Consider the following 20711-nt stretch of genomic DNA (forward strand, 5'->3'; position numbering starts at 1 on the left):
ATGCAAGAGGGTCTATACAGGATACGTCAACCATACTGTACATGCACGTGTTATACATCATGATGTAATCGTAAAGGGACTGACTACTCAGTAGAGTCAGTAGAGTGAGTAACATTACTAAGTCTTGTACTTGTACTTGTACTTGATAATCTCCAAATGTCCACCCTTGTGCCATTGTGGCTTTATGAGGGAGTTTAAGAAAATAAAGCTAACTCAGTTGTAGTATAAGAACGATTACTGTGAAGTAAGGTTGCATTGTAGTGGATCTACTACATGTAGTACTGAGAAGCCAGCAGCATAACCTCGCATACCAGGATGCCACAGCACTGAAGGCTGGCCGTATCTCAGAATCGTACGGACATGTACATGACATAGTACATATAGTACATGTATCACGGAAATACACCACGGGGGGGGGGGGGGGGCATTATGGATATCATATGACACATCAGTTTTTCCAAGTTGGGTTCACTGAACCAATATCGATAACATTCACACGCACACACCCATACACAATAGGATTTGAGGGTTATGACCATTAGTGTTATGATGGCCGAAATGACAAGGAAAGCATTTTCAAGATTTGACTGCTGGTACAGTACCTTGCGCATAAAAGCGTAGTCGGGATAGTAGAGGTTCTTGAAAAGCCAAAATTGAATTTCAACCATTGCACAAAATGTGGCCATTGGGCTACTAATATTCTTGTACCACATGTACAATACAATACAATACAATACAATACAATACAATACAATACAATACAATACAATACAAGGGTCCGATGATTGCCGCTACCAGGCTGCGATGGTCTCTTGTAAAGTCATTCCCACCCCCAGGCTGCAAACACGAAGCCTGATGCATCATAAGTTACAAGCTATGACCAAGTTGCTGGCCGAGTTTCACGTCTGCGTGGTCATACATCATGTGAGTGTACTCATACTCTCTCATAGTGTTACCCATAGAACGCAAAGAAGGGCTTCTGTCCCCAAAAAATATTAATTTTTTTCGGCAAGTTCAGAAATCCTGGAATAACATACAGTTCAGTGTACGTATACTTCTGTAGTCACTGAGTATTAACTTTTCTAAGCAGAGAAGAGTGTTTACAGTAAATGAAAGATCTAACCGTGCCAATGCAGGCCTGGATTCAACGTTCTTATACGGTTACATAATGCAGAAATACTAGAAACGGGCGTGAAACTATGCCACTAACACTGCCACATGTGCTACACAGGATCATGACCTCAATCAGTGGTGAGACACACCCAAAGCTGCTGAGCGGCTCATGCTGCTGTTGTTACGTCTACAGCAGGGGAAAAACAGACTTGCCTGCCGAAATACTGGCAAACATTTCATATAAAAGAGACTCACATGCAATATGTTGTAATCAAGTTTACGCACGGCAAAGTTTGGCAAGTATGGACTCGGGGGTAGTGCAGAACGAAGTAGTCAAAAGGGGCACTTACTGTTCAGAGTCCGAACAGGTCATGTTTCACGGAATTCTTTAAATAGAAGTCACCACTTCAACGCCGCTGGGCTGTTGAATGCTGTGGAGAAAAATAGCTGGAGAATTAGATGGGTACCGGGTTATAGAATTGGCACAGTGACTGGCGGCCAATTTCAAAGTGGAGTCGTATTGGGCTGATGTACTCGTAGGTATTCCACTGATGATGGAAGCTCTGCGTCGCTTTGTCTGCCAACAACAGAACTCCGTGTGCTTCTGGGCGCAGCTACTGGCATTACAGGCGCGGGCGCCGCACCCTGTGGCCCAACGATGACGATGGGCGTCATCGGCCCCTCGGTCACGCTATGCCGGTGCATATTCAACACCGGTCCCGGATAGGGATTGTCCTCATAATCTGTCTTTACATCGGCATCGGGATTGTCATACACAGAGGTGTGGGGATGATGACCATTGGTCCTGGTCTCGGTCATGAACCGTCTTGACGATCTGGATGAACACATCAAGCAAACAAGCGGGGAACAGTACAGGGAACAGTACAAAAACATTTCGTCCATGTTTGTCACGTGCTACAGTGTTTCCCCAAACATAGCGATCCCTTGGTAGTCCATGGCAGAATTTTTCCTTGACATCCCTGTTTTCAACGGTGGCCACGTCACGGGCTGCACACTGATGCCATCATGCGTAGCTAGTGATGAAAAAATGCAAAGAACTTGCGAGTGTCCGCTACAGCTGCTGAAATAGACCTAGAGATAGTGGATTCATGCGTCTTAGATCTGATGAGCTACACCGCAGCGTACATTCCCAGCCTGAACGCATGGGAAAGGTCTCCGCATCTGATCGTACTCCCACTAACATGATGCAGTAGAAACATTCCGCCGGGCTGAGACTGTTCCCAGCTCCAGAGAACTCTATAGGTGTTGCACACTATGCTCCAGAGAACTCTATAGGTGTTGCACACTACGCACACTGTACAGTGCCCAAGTTATGCTTTTTACCGTGTTGGTTTTGGCTACTCTTCTTTGCACTGCTGTTGATATCACATCTCTACCGTATAAAATACATAGTTGCCCAATGTCTCTTGCTCAATGTTGGTTATGGAACTCCTGATATCATGCTAGTGTCTAATGTTCTCCACCTGTGGGGTGATGCCATGTGTAGATAGAGAATAGCTGAAGTTTGGAGATCACAATTTACAGACTGTGTGTTGCTCTCTACCAGTTTGTGCTCCCCACACACAATTTCTCAAGTATTGCCAAAGTCGATACAAGCCTCTTCTTCAAACATTTGTTTACACTTTAGAGGGACTACCTGGCTCCCAAGCATACTGTGAACCAGTCTGGCTACATCGATCCCTGCAATGCAGCTCAATAGTGCGATTGGCTGCTGTGGAATACATCATAGGGTGATTCGGTACAACAGACATGCTTGATCTGTCTAGACTGACATACGGTAGGGTGATTCGGTACTACAGATATGCTTGATCTGTCTAGACTGACATACATCGTGTGTATGTTTTGGCGTGTACTCTACGCAACCGCCGCCTGGTGATAGCTACATTTCTATTCTATTGTCAGCGGTCTTGGTACTTCAGAGCATGCTTCCAAAGGGAGCCCAGAAAAGGAATGCATTCTTTTGTGCAAGGTTGGTCATGCTTCCATTGTGTGACAACTTCATAAGCAGTGATAGACTAGGCGACTGCACCGTGATTCCAAGGTCTCACCTCTGACGTGTCTTCGCAGAGGGATACTTGACCCGTCTCTGCTTGGCACGCAGTCTCAGAACAAACATGAATACTGCCACAAGGAGCATGAGGACAAACAGGGCAATGGCGAGTGGCAGTTCGAACGCCAAGAGGTCTGAACTGATGCTGCTCATCTCCAGCGGTGGCAAAGCGGTGTCTGTCCCTATTACGGACGATGGTGATGATGATGGCGACAATGATGTTGTTGTTGATGATGGTGAGGAGGATGATGGACGTGTTGGCTCTTCGCCTAGAATCTCCCTCTAACAAACGGACAACAGACAAGCAGAATAGCACCGTGGGTTGTGGTAGCACACAATGCTGCGCAATATGCACCCAGTGCTTTGCGATTGGCAGATAAACTCATAATCTCAGGAGAAGTGTTTGCAATTTTTCGAGTGCAATCTACCAGCGAACCTTTCCTACTGCACTACCGATGCTGAATGCACTAGGATACCCAGCAGGGAGTCGTAAATAGGTATTTTACGATTCCCTGATACCCAGGATCAAACACACCAAGATGCTCAGGATGCTCAGGCTCTCCAGCCGGCAGACATGCAATGTGTCAATCAACAACGGAGTCTACTCGCAGGAGTTTTGAACTGTTACGGCCGTTGCTGTCGTTGTTCAAGTATCCCGCACCCTGCACAGCACTGGCTGCATAGCTCAGGCTATAGACCGTGCACCTGTCTACTTGCCGGCTGTAAGCCACCTGTACATGCATACTATACTGGCTGACATTGAGCAGTAACGTCGTCTGTGCCACCAATACCCTATACAACCGCCCGGGGGTGGTTGTGTAGGGTGTTGCACAGTGCATTACTGATCCCAGTGTACTCAAGCACTCCTTTTCAGATGCCCCCCCCCCAAAAAAAACCCAAAACCTTTCTGATGCATAACAGGTGCCAGTATACACCATAATTATTCACTCGATTAGAATCGAGGGGGGGGGGGGGGTCAATTTTTTCAATGCCCATCTTCAGGAAGCTTCTATTCAAGAGGGACTGACTAGATCAATCCACACCGGCATTAACGTTATCTCTGTATCTATCTGTGTATGCACAAGCAAGAGAATGGCACAGTACCATCATGCAGTAGTCACGTTACAAACAGCAGTGCGGAGAGAAAATCGCCCTCGGGTTTGTTCACAAGCACTGGCTGCGTTGACCTGGTCATGCGCTGGTATGTATGTGGTATGTACATACATGTACATACATGAGATGTTTTGTACGTGTGTATACCACACAGTATATGGTCCTGGAACTGCTTTGTCACCCGGGCCATGCTTTGTGGATAGTGGTGGTCTGCGCTTCTATTCGAGAGGGACTTGCATTATTTTGAACGTTCGTGGCAAGGGGGGGGGGGGGGGATTATTCGAGAGGGGATTCTAATCGAGTGAGTTCGGTAATGTGTTTGTTGTTGTCTGCTCATTGCCCTTTGGCTTTTTTGCACGTTGTCCGCAGCTTATATTAAATGTTTTTGTCATCTTCATAATTGTATCGAAACGGTATAGTGGGCAAAGGAAGCTTGGCCAGTGGTGTGTAACTGCAATGAATGATCATTGGCTCAGCCCTCAAGGTATATCATAGTGCGCCTCTGGTGTGTGCGTGTGTGTAAGTACACCATGTCATGATAACATCTCTGCTGTAATGCATGGCCAAACCTCTTCAGGCTTACTGGTGTGAAATGCATGACTACCACCAGCACCAAGCTGCAAGGGACCAACAGACTTTTAAAATACTCAATAACAGTGTGAGTTCTTATCCATTGTTCATGACCAGCAAGCATACAGTGCCAAGAAAGTTGCAAATACTAGGTCTTCTTTTTTCGTCTTATCTACGTACGTCTTAAGTTATTAACGGGGTTCCATAGCACAGATTTTCGAAGGAAAGAGAAACTGCCTAGCGTTAACTTACATAAAGCTCAGGTGAGACAGGCCGCACATCATGGATGGTGACTCGTAGCTACAGCAGAAAGCAACAGAGAGTGCACATTATTAGTCAACATAATACTACAAGAATTGTGTGTTGCTCCCTACGTGGGAGCTTGCGCTATTCCTGTCGACATGAATTCTCATTTGACTAACTCACGGCTGCCATCCAGAGCACACGAGAAGTCGCACCAACCTCTTCTTCATAGTACTTCAAGTAATATTTTTTTATTACGCACACTCGGTAATCCCAGGGGTATACTTGCTACCGGTAAGACGTGTTACTATAACGAGTTGCTAAATTGACGATTGTCCAGAATCCATATAAGTAGGCAAATGAGAGGATAATTATCATGTTAACAATCTTGCAGTCTTCAGACATAGCCGCACATGACACAACAATGATTACTGTAAAACCGGAAAGTCTAACGTTTTAACGACCAATTGTTTTTCGGTATTTGAAAAAAACCTTATTTCTAGTTGTCTGAGTAAAGATGCGCATACAGATGGGTGGCCAGGTAGCCATCGTTAAACTTTCTGCACGTAATCATGCCAGAATTACAAGAACGTTAAACTTTTTGGTCATTAGACTTTCCAGTTTAACAGTGTGATGCCTTACAGCTTCAACAGAACTTATTACAATAATTATAACCGAGAAATGTCACTCGTTAAAACGTTAGATTTACTTCCTCGTTATAATTGCAATTCTTACAGTATGTCTTTTCAAAGTTCCATTGTAGGTCAATACAGTCACCTGTATGGCATACTTGTAGATCAGAAGTGAAGCTCTAGTCAATTGCCAAACAAACTTTATGCTGTCAGGCCACGGTACAATTCCAGTCAACTTGAAGGCCACAAGTGAAGCTCAAGCTCAACATTGACGTGGCACTCCCTGTCAGCTAGGAGTTTGTTCAGCTTGAGCCTCACTTCTGGGATATTATAAGCCAGCTAATTGTAATAGAGACAGTCGTTGATTGCCATTTCACTGGAATTGTTAAGAGTTAAGACTTCATTTCTGGCATATTCCCATAATTGGAGCTGGGGACTGGACAGCCAGTTCGGTGCAACCCACAAATATAGAGAGAAACATCCATGGCATACATATTTGTGTTCTCAATAATCACACTCGTTCATGATCAGAAGATTTCAATGTTATCATACGGTCTTCTTCACTTGGATTGTGCGGTGTCCGCAATCAATGCACCGAGCAATGTGCATCCGGCGATTAAGATTAGAGGGCGTGTGTGTTGGTCGTAAAACTAGTGAAGTTATCAATTCGGTCTTGCAAACACTTCCTACTTGATAGTGGTCCTCAGGCTAATAAGATACTCAGATACTCAGTACATGGTCTAAGGCCTCTGCAACACATCGTTACCCAATCAAACAGGGTCCAAAGAAAACAGCACTGGCCATCTGTCGACCGATATATAAGTATAGCAGGCTCCCACCTTCGATCTAGGCAATTCAATTCGGTACCCAGAATACAAGTTCGGCCCATAGACTACATGTCCTTCAACGTGGCTCTCACCAATTTTGGTTCCATTTTTTATTGGCTTCCATGGCTTGCTTCATTGGGTTTTGTCATTTTTTTTAAATTTGAAATTGCAGTGTGACACAAACCTAAGCCATGATGGCGATACAATGTCGTCGTCAGGGTGACCTCTGAGAGGTCACAGCAAGGACTAATTAACAGTCATGTTCAATGAAACGCGGACCTGTGGGCAATCTGCTAGTGCATTGCTCCAGTTCATGGCCCAGTATTTTGCAGAGCTGGACCCCACGACAACGGCTAGCGCGAACAAAATTCGTAAGGCCCAGGTTTCATTGTACTTCCGAAACCTATTGTACGTGAAAAATAGAGGTACAGTGAAGATTGTGCATCAACAGTCCGGCCTTCGAGAGATCAAACACAAAACAAATACAGTCCCGGGGCTATATTTGATCTGTCACTACATATAAACCTGATCTTTGGAAAGGACTTGCTACAGGATTTGGGCAACAGTAATTATTTGTTAGAAGAAAAAGGTTGGTGCAACTTCGGTGATACTTGGGGAATTGTGTGTTGTTCCCTTTCGTGGAAGCTCGTGCTTTTCCTGCAGACTTGAATTCTCACTTGATTGACTCACGAGTCACGACTGCCATCCAGAGCACACGAGAAGTCCATCGAACCTTCCACTCGGCAAACCTGCAAGTTTCCTGCTCAATACACAGTGTTTCAGGGAATTCACCCCTCATCAGTTGAGCTTGAGTAGGCTGAGGAAGATTGTGCCTGAAGAGCACCACTTCTATAGTGCGGCTCTCCAGACCAAACCATCACCAGGGATATAAACTTACAGAGACGCTCTGTTTCCAGCGCGACAAACACCTCGTGAACACCAGCTAACAGCGAGAGTCATTGTCGTTCTTGGAGGTGCTGAACAAACGCTGAGGACCGTTGGCCATTCTAATTACTATGAGTTAACGAGTCAATTAGCTATGCACAAAAGCTTATTCACGTAGTTAATTAACTAGTTTAAAATAAATTGCGTCGGTGCTGACACTTCTTTCGAAATTGGATACGCCTCCAATTTATTCCTTAGAATTAATTAATCTGAGGAAAAAGATGCGAACGGGAAACGTCTGAAGAAAAATTGACTGTCACCACCAGGACTCGAACCAGGGACCTTCGCTCGAGGCCAGCGTTAATTAGTAACTACCTTTTGAAGTACAGTGCTGGCAACTGAACCCCCCCCCCCCCTAGCGGTGCGCTAGCCGCGTTAGCGATTCGTAGTACGAGACGCTAGGGGGGTCGGATTTCAGTTGCCAGCACTGTAGTAATTAGTAATATCTTGAGATTTGTAGTTTCTCTGTCCCTGATAAGCGTCCTGTCTCCAAGAAAGTTTAGTAGCAATCAGTTATAAAACTCAATTTTGCACTATGCGCAAGCTCATCATATTATCTAATCTCCATACATCACATTGCACCGGCAGTGTAACTCACCCGATCCTGAATCATGCGCCGAACAGGCAGTACCCAGTTCAGCACGATCGGAAACTGAGAATTGTTCACGAGCGTCCCGTTGAAGCGCACGTAGAAGGCCATCTCGATTCCCTCGCGCTCGTCGCTCATGTTGTGCAGGAACGGAGTGCGGTTGACTATCTCCACAGTGCTGCTGTTTTGCAGAAGCCGTGCCTCGTCAGTCTCGCCATGATAGAGGTAGCTCTGCCAGATAAGGCCCAACTGTGATCTGCACACAAGAAGTAAGTATATGCCATAAGGCCAAAACAAATAATGACCTTGTTTCCGGTCGCCCGACCGGGCCACTTTTTCCCAAATTCTGAAACTTTTTTTTGGTCCCAAATGTATACAAACGGTGGCCAACGAGTCATAACTCAGTCAAATCTCAACCGAATTCCACAATCGAAACACCCACAAGGTAGCAAAGATTCTCAGTTGTCGGCTCGAAAACCTCCGGGGTCAATACGAGCTAGAATAACGGAGCTGGAAGGACTCGAACTGTTTGCTTGATTTCTCAGGATGTACGAAAACAGGAATACACCACATGCTGTACAAGAACAGTGAGTCAGTCAACTCTGACATTGATCCTTGCCATGATATATCTACAATGTACATGTGCAGGTGCTATTGTCCATCAATACCAGGAACCAAAAAAAGTATCCAAAAAAGGTTTCATTCCGGCCGACCGAGTCTCCTTTTTGAGGGGTTGCCGACCGGAAACAAGCCTATTTTTTGTTTTGGCCTAACGCCTATGCGCTTAATACAGTCATCATCATTCGACTCGTTTCGAATGGAATGGCATGAGTACTAACACGAGTTTGCCACTGCATTCCAAGCACGTCACGTGCGATGATCAGCCATGTGCAGATTACACTGTAGTGTAGGCTGGTGAGTCAATAGGTGGTGTGCGCACATGTGTACGTGACTACATCTCGATATTATAGGGCAGGAGACTGGAGTAAAAGTAAAGTAAATTAATCAGCGTTCTAGCCAAAGGGGGGTAGGGGGAGCAGCCCCCCCCCCCTCCTACTCTGTTTGCGCAATCCCCCCTGTGAAGAAGTGCCCCCTACTCATTTTCCGATTTTTGTGTTTTTCATGCAATTCAACGAAAATGCAGTCAATAGTCAGTACTACAGGTGTAGAGGGTTCATGAAGGCACATTTGTCTGGGGTGAAGTCAGGTGTTTGCCCCATTTTCAGTTATTTTGAAAAGGGGAAAAATGAGTTACGGGGTAACTGTCCCCCCCCCCCCCCCCCTACTATTTTGACCTGGTTAGAACCCTGTTGATGCACATGTAAAAGCTAAATATCCCGGCCAAACACATGCACGGTGAATCACATAGAATCATTCATCAACAAAGTCCATCGACTACAACATGAATACTTCAAACAATGTGCAGTGAGGGATCCTAAACCCTGCGGTAGCGTCCAGAGGATAACCAAACTCTATCTGAACGGCCAACTGAGACACTACTGCTGATGGGACCTGTCTTTTTGGCTTTCACAACTTACTGAAAGTTTTCCATCCATCTACTGGTGTTGATGAAGCTGACGTTGCTGTCAACAAATATGTAAGAAATCGACCCATCAAGTAGTTGTCGATCCACGGCATCCGGTGGTTGTGCCGCCGGCACAGTTGACGGCGTAGGAAAAGTCGGCTGGTCCGTACTCCGGTTACTTGCTGGTGTTGTCTGGTTCAGTTCGGTTGTTGTTGCTGATATGTTAGTACTTGTTTGGCTTGACGGGGTCGTTGCGGTAGATGGTATTGTCGTTCCTCCCGGGTTTGTTGGAGGAGACGTTGGAGGGGACTGCATTGTTCCTCCTTGCGTTGGAGGGGACGTGGTGGACGACGGAAATGTTCGAGTTGGAGGGGACGTTGCAAGGGACTGCATTGTTCCTCCTGCAGTTGGGGGGGATGTCATGGACGACGACATTGTTCCTCTTGGAGCTGTCGGAGACGTTGTGGATAGTGTCGTTCCTCTCGGATTTGAGGGAACAATTGTTGATAACGTGTCATTTTCTTCGTCCGTTGTTGTTGTCGGTAGTAAGCTGGGAGACGATGTGCTAGTGTTCATCTGTAGCGTACCTGTTCCTGTCGTGTTGGAGGTGTTCATGGTAGTCATGGAGACCGATGGGGATGGGCTGCTTACTCCACTCGAATCGACAAAGCTTACTGATGATGTAATCTGCTCAGCAAGCGTTGTCATGCCGACAGTCGGCTGCTGAGGACCTACTGTTGTTGTTGGCGTTTGTGTGCTGCTGTGGCTGTTGTTTGAGCTGCTTGAGTTGGGAGTTACAGACTGGAGCATTGGTGTTGTACTGCCTGGAAGCATTGAGCTGGATGCTGTCTCCTCCGTCTGTACTACTGATTCCGTCGGAACCGATTCCGTCGCATTGAAAATGTCTGTTGAATTGTCAGCATCGATATCTTGACTGCTGTTGATGCTCAGTAAGCGACGGTTCACCGATCGACTACTAACACGTGCATACTCAACAGCAGCGGCACTACCGATGACTCCGTCGCCTGTTCCAACAGAAGCACGCCGCTGTGGCGGACGCCCTGAAACTCCTGTTGCACACCTCTCGTCGTAATCAATGCAGCAAACACCCTCAGTTCTACATGACTCCACGCACGAGCATCCACGAGCGGAGTTCAGTTCCACATTCCTCGCGTCGCTCTTCCCGTTCCCGACCACATCCTCGGTTGTTTTGTCGACCGACAGAACTTCCGAGACGCCACACATGCCCTCACAGGAGCCCCACAAGACCTCGAGTCTCGTACTTGAGCTCGGCACGACCGACAAACAAAGACGTACCTCTCCAAGGCAAAGCGACATGAAGAGGATTACAATCGGAAGTCTCAAACCTTCCATTACCCGCTAAGCACTTGCAGCACCATCGCAATCAATCACGGCTTCTAGTCGTTTATCAATATTGCCGGATAAACTATGACGGGCACTGTCTAACACTGGTGATAGAGTATTGAGGCAGAGGAGAGGAGGCACATTTCACCGCAGGGTAGCCGCGTGCGTCTTGCAGTGTCGGAAATGCTCGCGTTCTCCCATTGCCAAACTTACTTTCGACTTTCGTTTTTAGAACGCTGAGGAAACTGACGGCTGTCAGCTGTATTTTCTGCAGCTCGTGGCTAGACAAGGGATAACGGGCCAGTTACGATCACCTCAGCTCCCCACGCTCACCCTCTCTTACTTTCGCTACTGAGCCTGTGCCGTGCCAGTTACTGTTTGAACGTTACCGACTAGCGCCAGCACATGCTTGGCCTTGCACGCGATGGAGCTTGGAGCTAGCCGTAATGATGGATGACCGAACTGCCTTCACTTCAGACAGCTCAGTTCCCGTTGTCCACGTCCTAACGCCACAACTGTCTACACTGCCGGCCACACTACAAAAATGTTGTATCCTACACTACTGATCTGAGCTGAGTACTGTAGCAGCAGTAAGGCTAGCTGGCTGTACAGGTACTAGGTGTTGCCACTCATTAGAAGTAGGACCTAGGAAAAGTCTCGACTGTAGTCTGACAGGATCATGTCACTATCAGTTCTACTATCTTGTTTTAGCCGTCCGGATCGTGGAATCCGCGCAGAGACTGACAGAGTACAGAGTACACAGGGGGGTAAATCATCTCCAGGTGCAGGTGGCGCGCGGTCATCGCGGGCGCTGCAGCCTGAGTGCAGGGCTGATTGCCAAGTCAGATTAGGCTCGAGGTGGCTTGCAGGTTTGTAGATCTCCCAGTACCTTTTTGACATTATGAATATGAGTTATCTGGCTAGGGATTTTCTATGTCACTGTCATCCGATCGTATCATACTAGAGAGGTTCTGCAAAACGAAAATGTGTACAAACTTTAGTAGTATGTGAGAGTGGTCGTGCTGACGCGTCGACGATCAGTGACTTGAGTGAGTGCTCTGTATCGCTCTCTTTCTCTCTCTCTCTCTCTCTCTCACTCTCTCTCTCTCTCTCTCTCTCTCTCTCTCTCTCTCTCTCTCTCTCTCTCTCTCTCTCTCTCTCTCTCTCTCTCTCTCTCTCTCTCTCTCTCTCTCTTCTCTCTCTCTCTCTCTCTCTCTCACACACACACACACACACACACACACACACACACACACACACACACACACACACACACACACACACACACACACACACACACACACACACACACACACACACACACACACACACACACACACACACACACACACACACACACACACACACACACACACACACACACACACACACACACACACACACACACACACACACACACACACACACACACACACACACACACACACACACACACACACACACACACACACACACACACACACACACACACACACACACACACACACACACACACACACACACACACACACACACACACACACACACACACACACACACACACACACACACACACACACACACACACACACACACACACACACACACACACACACACACACACACACACACACACACACACACACACACCACACACACACAACACACACACACACACACACACACCACACACACACACACACACACACACACACACACACACACACACACACACACACACACACACACACACACACACACACACACACACACACACACACACACACACACACACACACACACACACCACACACACACACACACACACACACACACACACACACACACACACACACACACACACACACACACACACACACACACACACACACACACACACACACACACACACACACACACACACACACACACACACACACACACACACACACAACACACACACACACACACACACACACACACACACACACACACACACACACACACACACACACACACACACACACACACACACACACACACACACACACACACACACACACACACACACACACACACACACACACACACACACACACACACACACCACACACACACACACACACACACACACACACACACACACACACCGTGAACCTTGAACGTGCCCATTGCCGATGGCAATGATAGCGAAGGGACAATCTGCTAGCTTTGTATTGCAGTAGATCTACGGAGCGTGGCGCTTGAGATCCTCGGGACTACGGCAGACCTTTCCACACGCGCAGCGGAAGCCAGAGTCAGGATCAGGGGGAGCACGGGCGGGAGGACGACGATGAGCAATCTGCCTCCAGGCAGAGCGGTCCTGGGCAGCATCAAACCAGCAGTCAGAAGGCACAGAGGGCACACACACACACACACACACACACACACACACACACACACACACACACACACACACACACACACACCACACACACACACACACACACACACACACACACACACACACACACACACACACACACACACACACACACACACACACACACACACACACACACACACACACACACACACACACACACACACACACACACACACACACACACACACACACACACACACACACACACACACACACACACACACACACACACACACACACACACACACACACACACACACACACACACACACACACACACACACACACACACACACACACACACACACACACACACACACACACACACACACACACACACACACACACACACACACACACACACACACACACACACACACACACACACACACACACACACACACACACACACACACACACACACACACCACACACACACACACACACACACACACACACACACACACACACACACACACACACACACACACACACACACACACACACACACACACACACACACACACACACACACACACACACACACACACACACACACACACACACACACACACACACACACACACACACACACACACACACACACACACACACACACACACACACACACACACACACACAACACACACACACACACACACACACACACACACACACACACACACACACACACACACACACACACACACACACACACACACACACACACACACACACACACACACACACACACACACACACACACACACACACACACACACACACACACACACACACACACACACACACACACACACACCACACACACACACACACACACACACACACACACACACACACACACACACACACACACACACACACACACACACACACACACACACACACACACACACACACACACACACACACACACACACACACACACACACACACACACACACACACACACACACACACACACACACACACACACACACACACACACACACACACACACACACACACACACACACACACACACACACACACACACACACACACACACACACACACACACACACACACACACACACACACACACACACACACACACACACACACACACACACACACACACACACACACACACACACACACACACACACACACACACACACACACACACACACACACACACAACACACACACACACACACACACACACACACACACACACACACACACACACACACACACACACACACACACACACACACACACACACACACACACACACACACACACACACACACACACACACACACACACACACACACACACACACACACACACACACACACACACACACACACACACACACACACACACACACACACACACACACACACACACACACACACACACACACACACACACACACACACACACACACACACACACACACACACACACACACACACACACACACACACACACACACACACACACACACACACACACACACACACACACACACACACACACACACACACACACACACACACACACACACACACACACACACACACACACACACACACACACACACACACACACACACACACACACACACACACACACACACACACACACACACACACACACACACACACACACACACACACACACACACACACACACACACACACACACACACACACACACACACACACACACACACACACACACACACACACACACACACACACACACACACACACACACACACACACACACACACACACACACACACACACACACACACACACACACACACACACACACACACACACACACACACACACACACACACACACACACACACACACACACACACACACACACACACACACACACACACACACACACACACACACACACACACACACACACACACACACACACACACACACACACACACACACACACACACACACACACACACACACACACACACACACACACACACACACACACACACACACACACACACACACACACACACACACACACACACACACACACACACACACACACACACACACACACACACACACACACACACACACACACACACACACACACACACACACACACACACACACACACACACACACACACACACACACACACACACACACACACACACACACACACACACACACACACACACACACACACACACACACACACACACACACACACACACACACACACACACACACACACACACACACACACACACACACACACACACACACACACACACACACACACACACACACACACACACACACACACACACACACACACACACACACACACACACACACACACACACACACACACACACACACACACACACACACACACACACACACACACACACACACACACACACACACACACACACACACACACACACACACACACACACACACACACACACACACACACACACACACACACACACACACACACACACACACACACACACACACACACACACACACACACACACACACACACACACACACACACACACACACACACACACACACACACACACACACACACACACACACACACACACACACACACACACACACACACACACACACACACACACACACACACACACACACACACACACACACACACACACACACACACACACACACACACACACACACACACACACACACACACACACACACACACACACACACACACACACACACACACACACACACACACACACACACACACACACACACACACACACACACACACACACACACACACACACACACACACACACACACACACACACACACACACACACACACACACACACACACACACACACACACACACACACACACACACACACACACACACACACACACACACACACACACACACACACACACACACACACACACACACACACACACACACACACACACACACACACACACACACACACACACACACACACACACACACACACACACACACACACACACACACACACACACACACACACACACACACACACACACACCAGGGCCGCCGGAACCGGTCCGGCTGGTCCGGCCATGGCCGGACCACTTTTCCCAGCTGGGTGGTCCACCTGATTCATGCAAAACCGGTGTAAAAAATTTTAGAGGGTCAGGACTTGGACTTGTGACAAGGATCGTTCAATGCACGACCTCACCTTCCATCAAAGCACTGCAGCATCGGTCACTCCTCCATCCTATCGAAAAATACATACGCGAGTCAACATAATTGGAAACGAGCGAAAAGCACGAGATCGAGCGTCGATCCGGGTCGAGAGACATCTACGTGAATGCTGTACGAGGAAGCCGAAAAAATGATTGGTCTTTCGACAAAATGTGCGCACACGTAGATGTCTACACTGCATGCATGCATGTTAGAAATATCTACATACCGGTACACCCTAGCCCTGGCCGTGTCAGGCCGTCAAGCGTAGCATACACGTAGATCTACGTACATGAGCTCACGATCTAATCGGGGTCCCGGGAGTCGGTTGAGGAGTCAATGAGGACAGGATGGAAGTCGACGTGAGGTCATACCGGTATAGTATACCATGTACATGTAGATCTAGTACTAGTAGACCCAGGTGCTCGAAGTCCGTACACTTTCACAGTGTGTGTTTGCCGAGCTGAAACTCACACTAGCAATGATCACTTGCCAGAATCCTCCTCATGGATGGAAGGTATCTTGTCCAAGTTTGTTCTGAGGCCAGGCTCGATTGAACCAGGCCATCTTTCGATCCGATCTGTTTCTCTGGAGTTCGCTGATTTTTCATATCAAATTTTGGTGTCGCAGAGGGTACTCTAAGTCCGTACTGATCTGAGGTGACTCGAAATACACACATATTTCTGCTAATTGCTAACTTGCAATCCCTCGGTTACGACGAAAGCACCGAAGGGATATGTTTGGCATGTGCCTCCACCAGTATTTCTTGCAAAAGCGTAGTTTGTTGCCGAAATGCAAGCTGTTTTAGTCGGCTCAGAGAAGAAGCAGCTGCGCTGTGAAAACCGCGGGAAAACAGTGGTGGAGATGCCAGGAGTGTCAACCTTTCTGCAAGGATTGGTGGTTCTCTGTAAATTCTTCTCCTCTGGCCATTGTCAGCTCTAAGCTGGCTCTTGATGATTGAGTGAAGGTCCGTTTGACGCTGTGTCCGTTCGAAATCGGTCTTGGCAAAGTTGATTTTTGCATGAAATGTAACCCAATTTGTATTTCGTAAGGACACTCGAAAACCCACTCGCGTGGTATGGGACTTCTGCTTATCGTAGATCCCTAAAAATTGGTACGCGAGGAGAACATACCACACTGTCCCCTCCATAAAATATTTGAGTCGAATACAATAACAGAACATGAAATTATGGGCGTACGAACTTAGGATACCATGTACGGACTTCGAGCACCTGGGTCTACTAGTAGTAGATTCTACGCACCACCAAAACGATGCACGTCTTGACCCCAGATTTGGCTTGCCTTCGTGATCCGTGGTCAACTACTTTGGGATACTTGGGATCGTGTTTGGGCCGGAAGACTGGCCGTTGGCACGTGTAGCGTGTACACAGGTCTGCTGAGGGCAACGGAAACGTTACTTCTTGTATTAATATATTGTAGGAGTAGTTTACAGCCGCGTGGGCAACTAACTTACTTCCTGTAGACTTTAGTTGATCTACGCGTATACGGTCTACAGGATCTAGGACTGCAATTATATCATGTCATGACACTTGCACGATACATCTGACTCAAGTCGTTCCAGCACTACGAGTGCGAGTAGTTGCAATTACAGTTCGTGTTCCGTTATCCTGATGGCGTTATGGCGTTGTCAAAACATGCCGGACCGAGCTTGAGTGCTCAGTTGGAGCGGGTTCTAGTTGTGGAGGACAAACCCTTTCAACCGCGTGACCTTACGTTCCCTCTTGTCGCATTTGGTGTGAAGAATGTTGTGTGCCGCTCCTTTCAGCCGAGTTGGTTCTCCTCTTGGGAATGGCTACATTGGGATTCAAAGAGCGAGCGTGCGTTTTGCCATACCTGCTGCTTGGCTGTTTCGAAGAAACTTTTGATCGCTAGCTGTGCTGATGGTGCGTTTCTGATGAAGGGGTTCCAGAACTGGAAGGATGCGACAACAAGCTTCAGGAGGCACGAGTCGTCCGAGTGCCACCGCGAAGCTGTAGAACGATTGCTAACAGTACCTGCCACCACGAAAGACGTGGGTGAACTCTTGTCGTCCAAACTTGCGGAGGACAAAAGGGCTGCCCGGGAGTCCTTCCTGAAGATTCTGTCTGCTCTTCGATTCCTCGCTAGACAAGGACTTCCCATGCGTGGTGATGGTCCGCAGGAAGAAGATGGCAATTTCAGTCAGCTTCTAAAGCTCACCAGCTCCAGTGACCCAGCTTTTGCAGAGTGGTTGCAACGCAAAAGCAGCAAATACACTGGCCATGATATGCAAAATGAGATCCTGCAGGTCATGGCTCACAGGATCCTGCGTGGAATTATCGAGGAAATGCAGGGTCAGTTCTTCACAGTCATGGTGGACGAAACTACCGACTCTAGCACTATTGAGCAGATGACTGCCGTATTTCGTTGGGTGGATGACCAGCTGGAACCACACAAGGAATTTATTGGCATGTATGCGCTGGAGAAAGCTGATGCAGCCACGATTTTTGGCATGATCAAGGACGTGTGCACAAGACTTAACCTACCATTAGAGTTCTGCCGTGGACAATGTTATGACGGGGCATCTGTCATGAGAGGGCATCGAAATGGAGTCGCAGCACAGCTACTACAGATAAACCCCAGAGCGTTATACACTCATTGCTACGGGCATGCCTTAAATTTAGCTTGCCAGGATATGGTTCGAGACATCAAGTGTATCAAGGATTGTCTTAACACCGTGTTTGAGTTGTCAAAACTTCTGAAATATTCCGCGAAGCGCAATGCCACATATCAAAGGCTCAAGGATGACATGGCTCCTGACCAAGCAGGATTTCGAACGCTATGCCCCACAAGATGGACCACTCGCTCAGCCTCCCTCGCTAGCATTGTTAGCAACTACTCCGTCCTGCAAGCCAGCCTTACCGAGTTTGAGTCAATGGCTACGTATGATGCCGAGATGTCAGCTCGTGTCAGTGGAATTGCACACCAGTTCTCGCTGTTCAGTTTCCTATTTGGAGTTATGCTGGGACGCAAAATTCTTGGCCTTGCCGAGAACCTGAGCAAGACGTTGCAGAAGAAGGATATTTCTGCTGCGGAAGGTCAAGCAGCAGCAACCGTCACTCTGCGATCCCTGACAAGCCTTCGGAATGATACATCCTTTGACATGTTTTGGGCGGACGTTGTCAAAGTGCAGTCAGCCAATGACGTGGATGAGCCGGTTCTAGCGAGGAAGCGGAAGACACCAGCTCGCTTTGCTGTCGGCACCGGCCAGGGTCACTATCCTGAAAGCCCTGCTGACCATTACAAGCCCATCTACTTTGCCGCCATTGATACTGTGATGGCATGCATCAAAGAGCGATTTGATCAGCCAGGGTACAAAGTGTACAGCTGCCTGGAGGGAGTTGTCCTGAAGGCTGCCAATGGAGATGATTGCAGTGCTGAGCTGGCACGGGTTGAGGACATGTACGCCACGGACATCAATGTTCCACTGTTGCAAACACAACTGCCGCTGCTCAAGTCCTTGTGCACAGGAGGTGGAAACATCTCAATTGGCACGATCAAGACAGCCCTCCTCAACCTTGGTAGAGGTAGGGAACTACTGTCGGAGATATTTGCCATCATGAAGCTTATCCTCGTCATGCCTGCAAGCAATGCCACCAGCGAGAGGTCATTTTCAGCTCTTCGACGACTGAAAACCTATCTCCGCACCACAATGGCCCAGGCTCGCCTTAATGCTTTGCTTCTCTGCGTGTGGATGCTGCAGACCTATGTCCCTCGACTACCCACCGCCATCTAGGAATCACCCTGGATCCCCGCCTGTCTTTCCAGACCCACATCAATAGTGTCACCTCCAACTTTCGTCGTCGCGTTGTTCTGCTATCCTACATGTCACCCAATCTGACCCCTGCTCTCATTGCCCGCCTCTACAAAGGATACGTCCGTCCCTCCATTGAGTATGCTTCACCTCTGTGGAATAACAAACTGACCGCAGGAAATATTGACACTTTGGAACGATTGCAAGCACGC

At 48.1% G+C, this 20711-nt stretch overlaps 2 protein-coding genes across 2 annotated transcripts; one reads left to right on the plus strand and one right to left on the minus strand.

Annotated features, from left to right (window-relative positions):
- Positions 1–961: 961 nt before the first annotated feature.
- On the minus strand, positions 962–11758 carry LOC135805648 (mucin-5AC-like). Its single transcript, XM_065319721.1, has 5 exons — positions 9642–11758; positions 8113–8359; positions 5120–5167; positions 3183–3466; positions 962–1948 (listed from the first exon to the last, which is right to left on the minus strand). Exons 1-5 carry the CDS (start codon positions 11000–11002, stop codon positions 1618–1620), a joined length of 2271 nt encoding a protein of 756 aa, XP_065175793.1. The 5' UTR covers positions 11003–11758; the 3' UTR covers positions 962–1617.
- Positions 11759–18345: 6587 nt separating this feature from the next.
- On the plus strand, positions 18346–20481 carry LOC135807713 (zinc finger MYM-type protein 1-like). The gene has a single exon (XM_065321250.1). The coding sequence runs from the start codon at positions 18346–18348 to the stop codon at positions 20479–20481; it is 2136 nt and encodes a 711-aa protein (XP_065177322.1).
- The last annotated feature ends 230 nt before the right edge of the window (positions 20482–20711 follow it).

Source organism: Sycon ciliatum, chromosome 1 (assembly GCF_964019385.1).
Source record: "Sycon ciliatum chromosome 1, ocSycCili1.1, whole genome shotgun sequence".
Classification (NCBI taxonomy): Eukaryota; Metazoa; Porifera; class Calcarea; order Leucosolenida; family Sycettidae; genus Sycon; species Sycon ciliatum.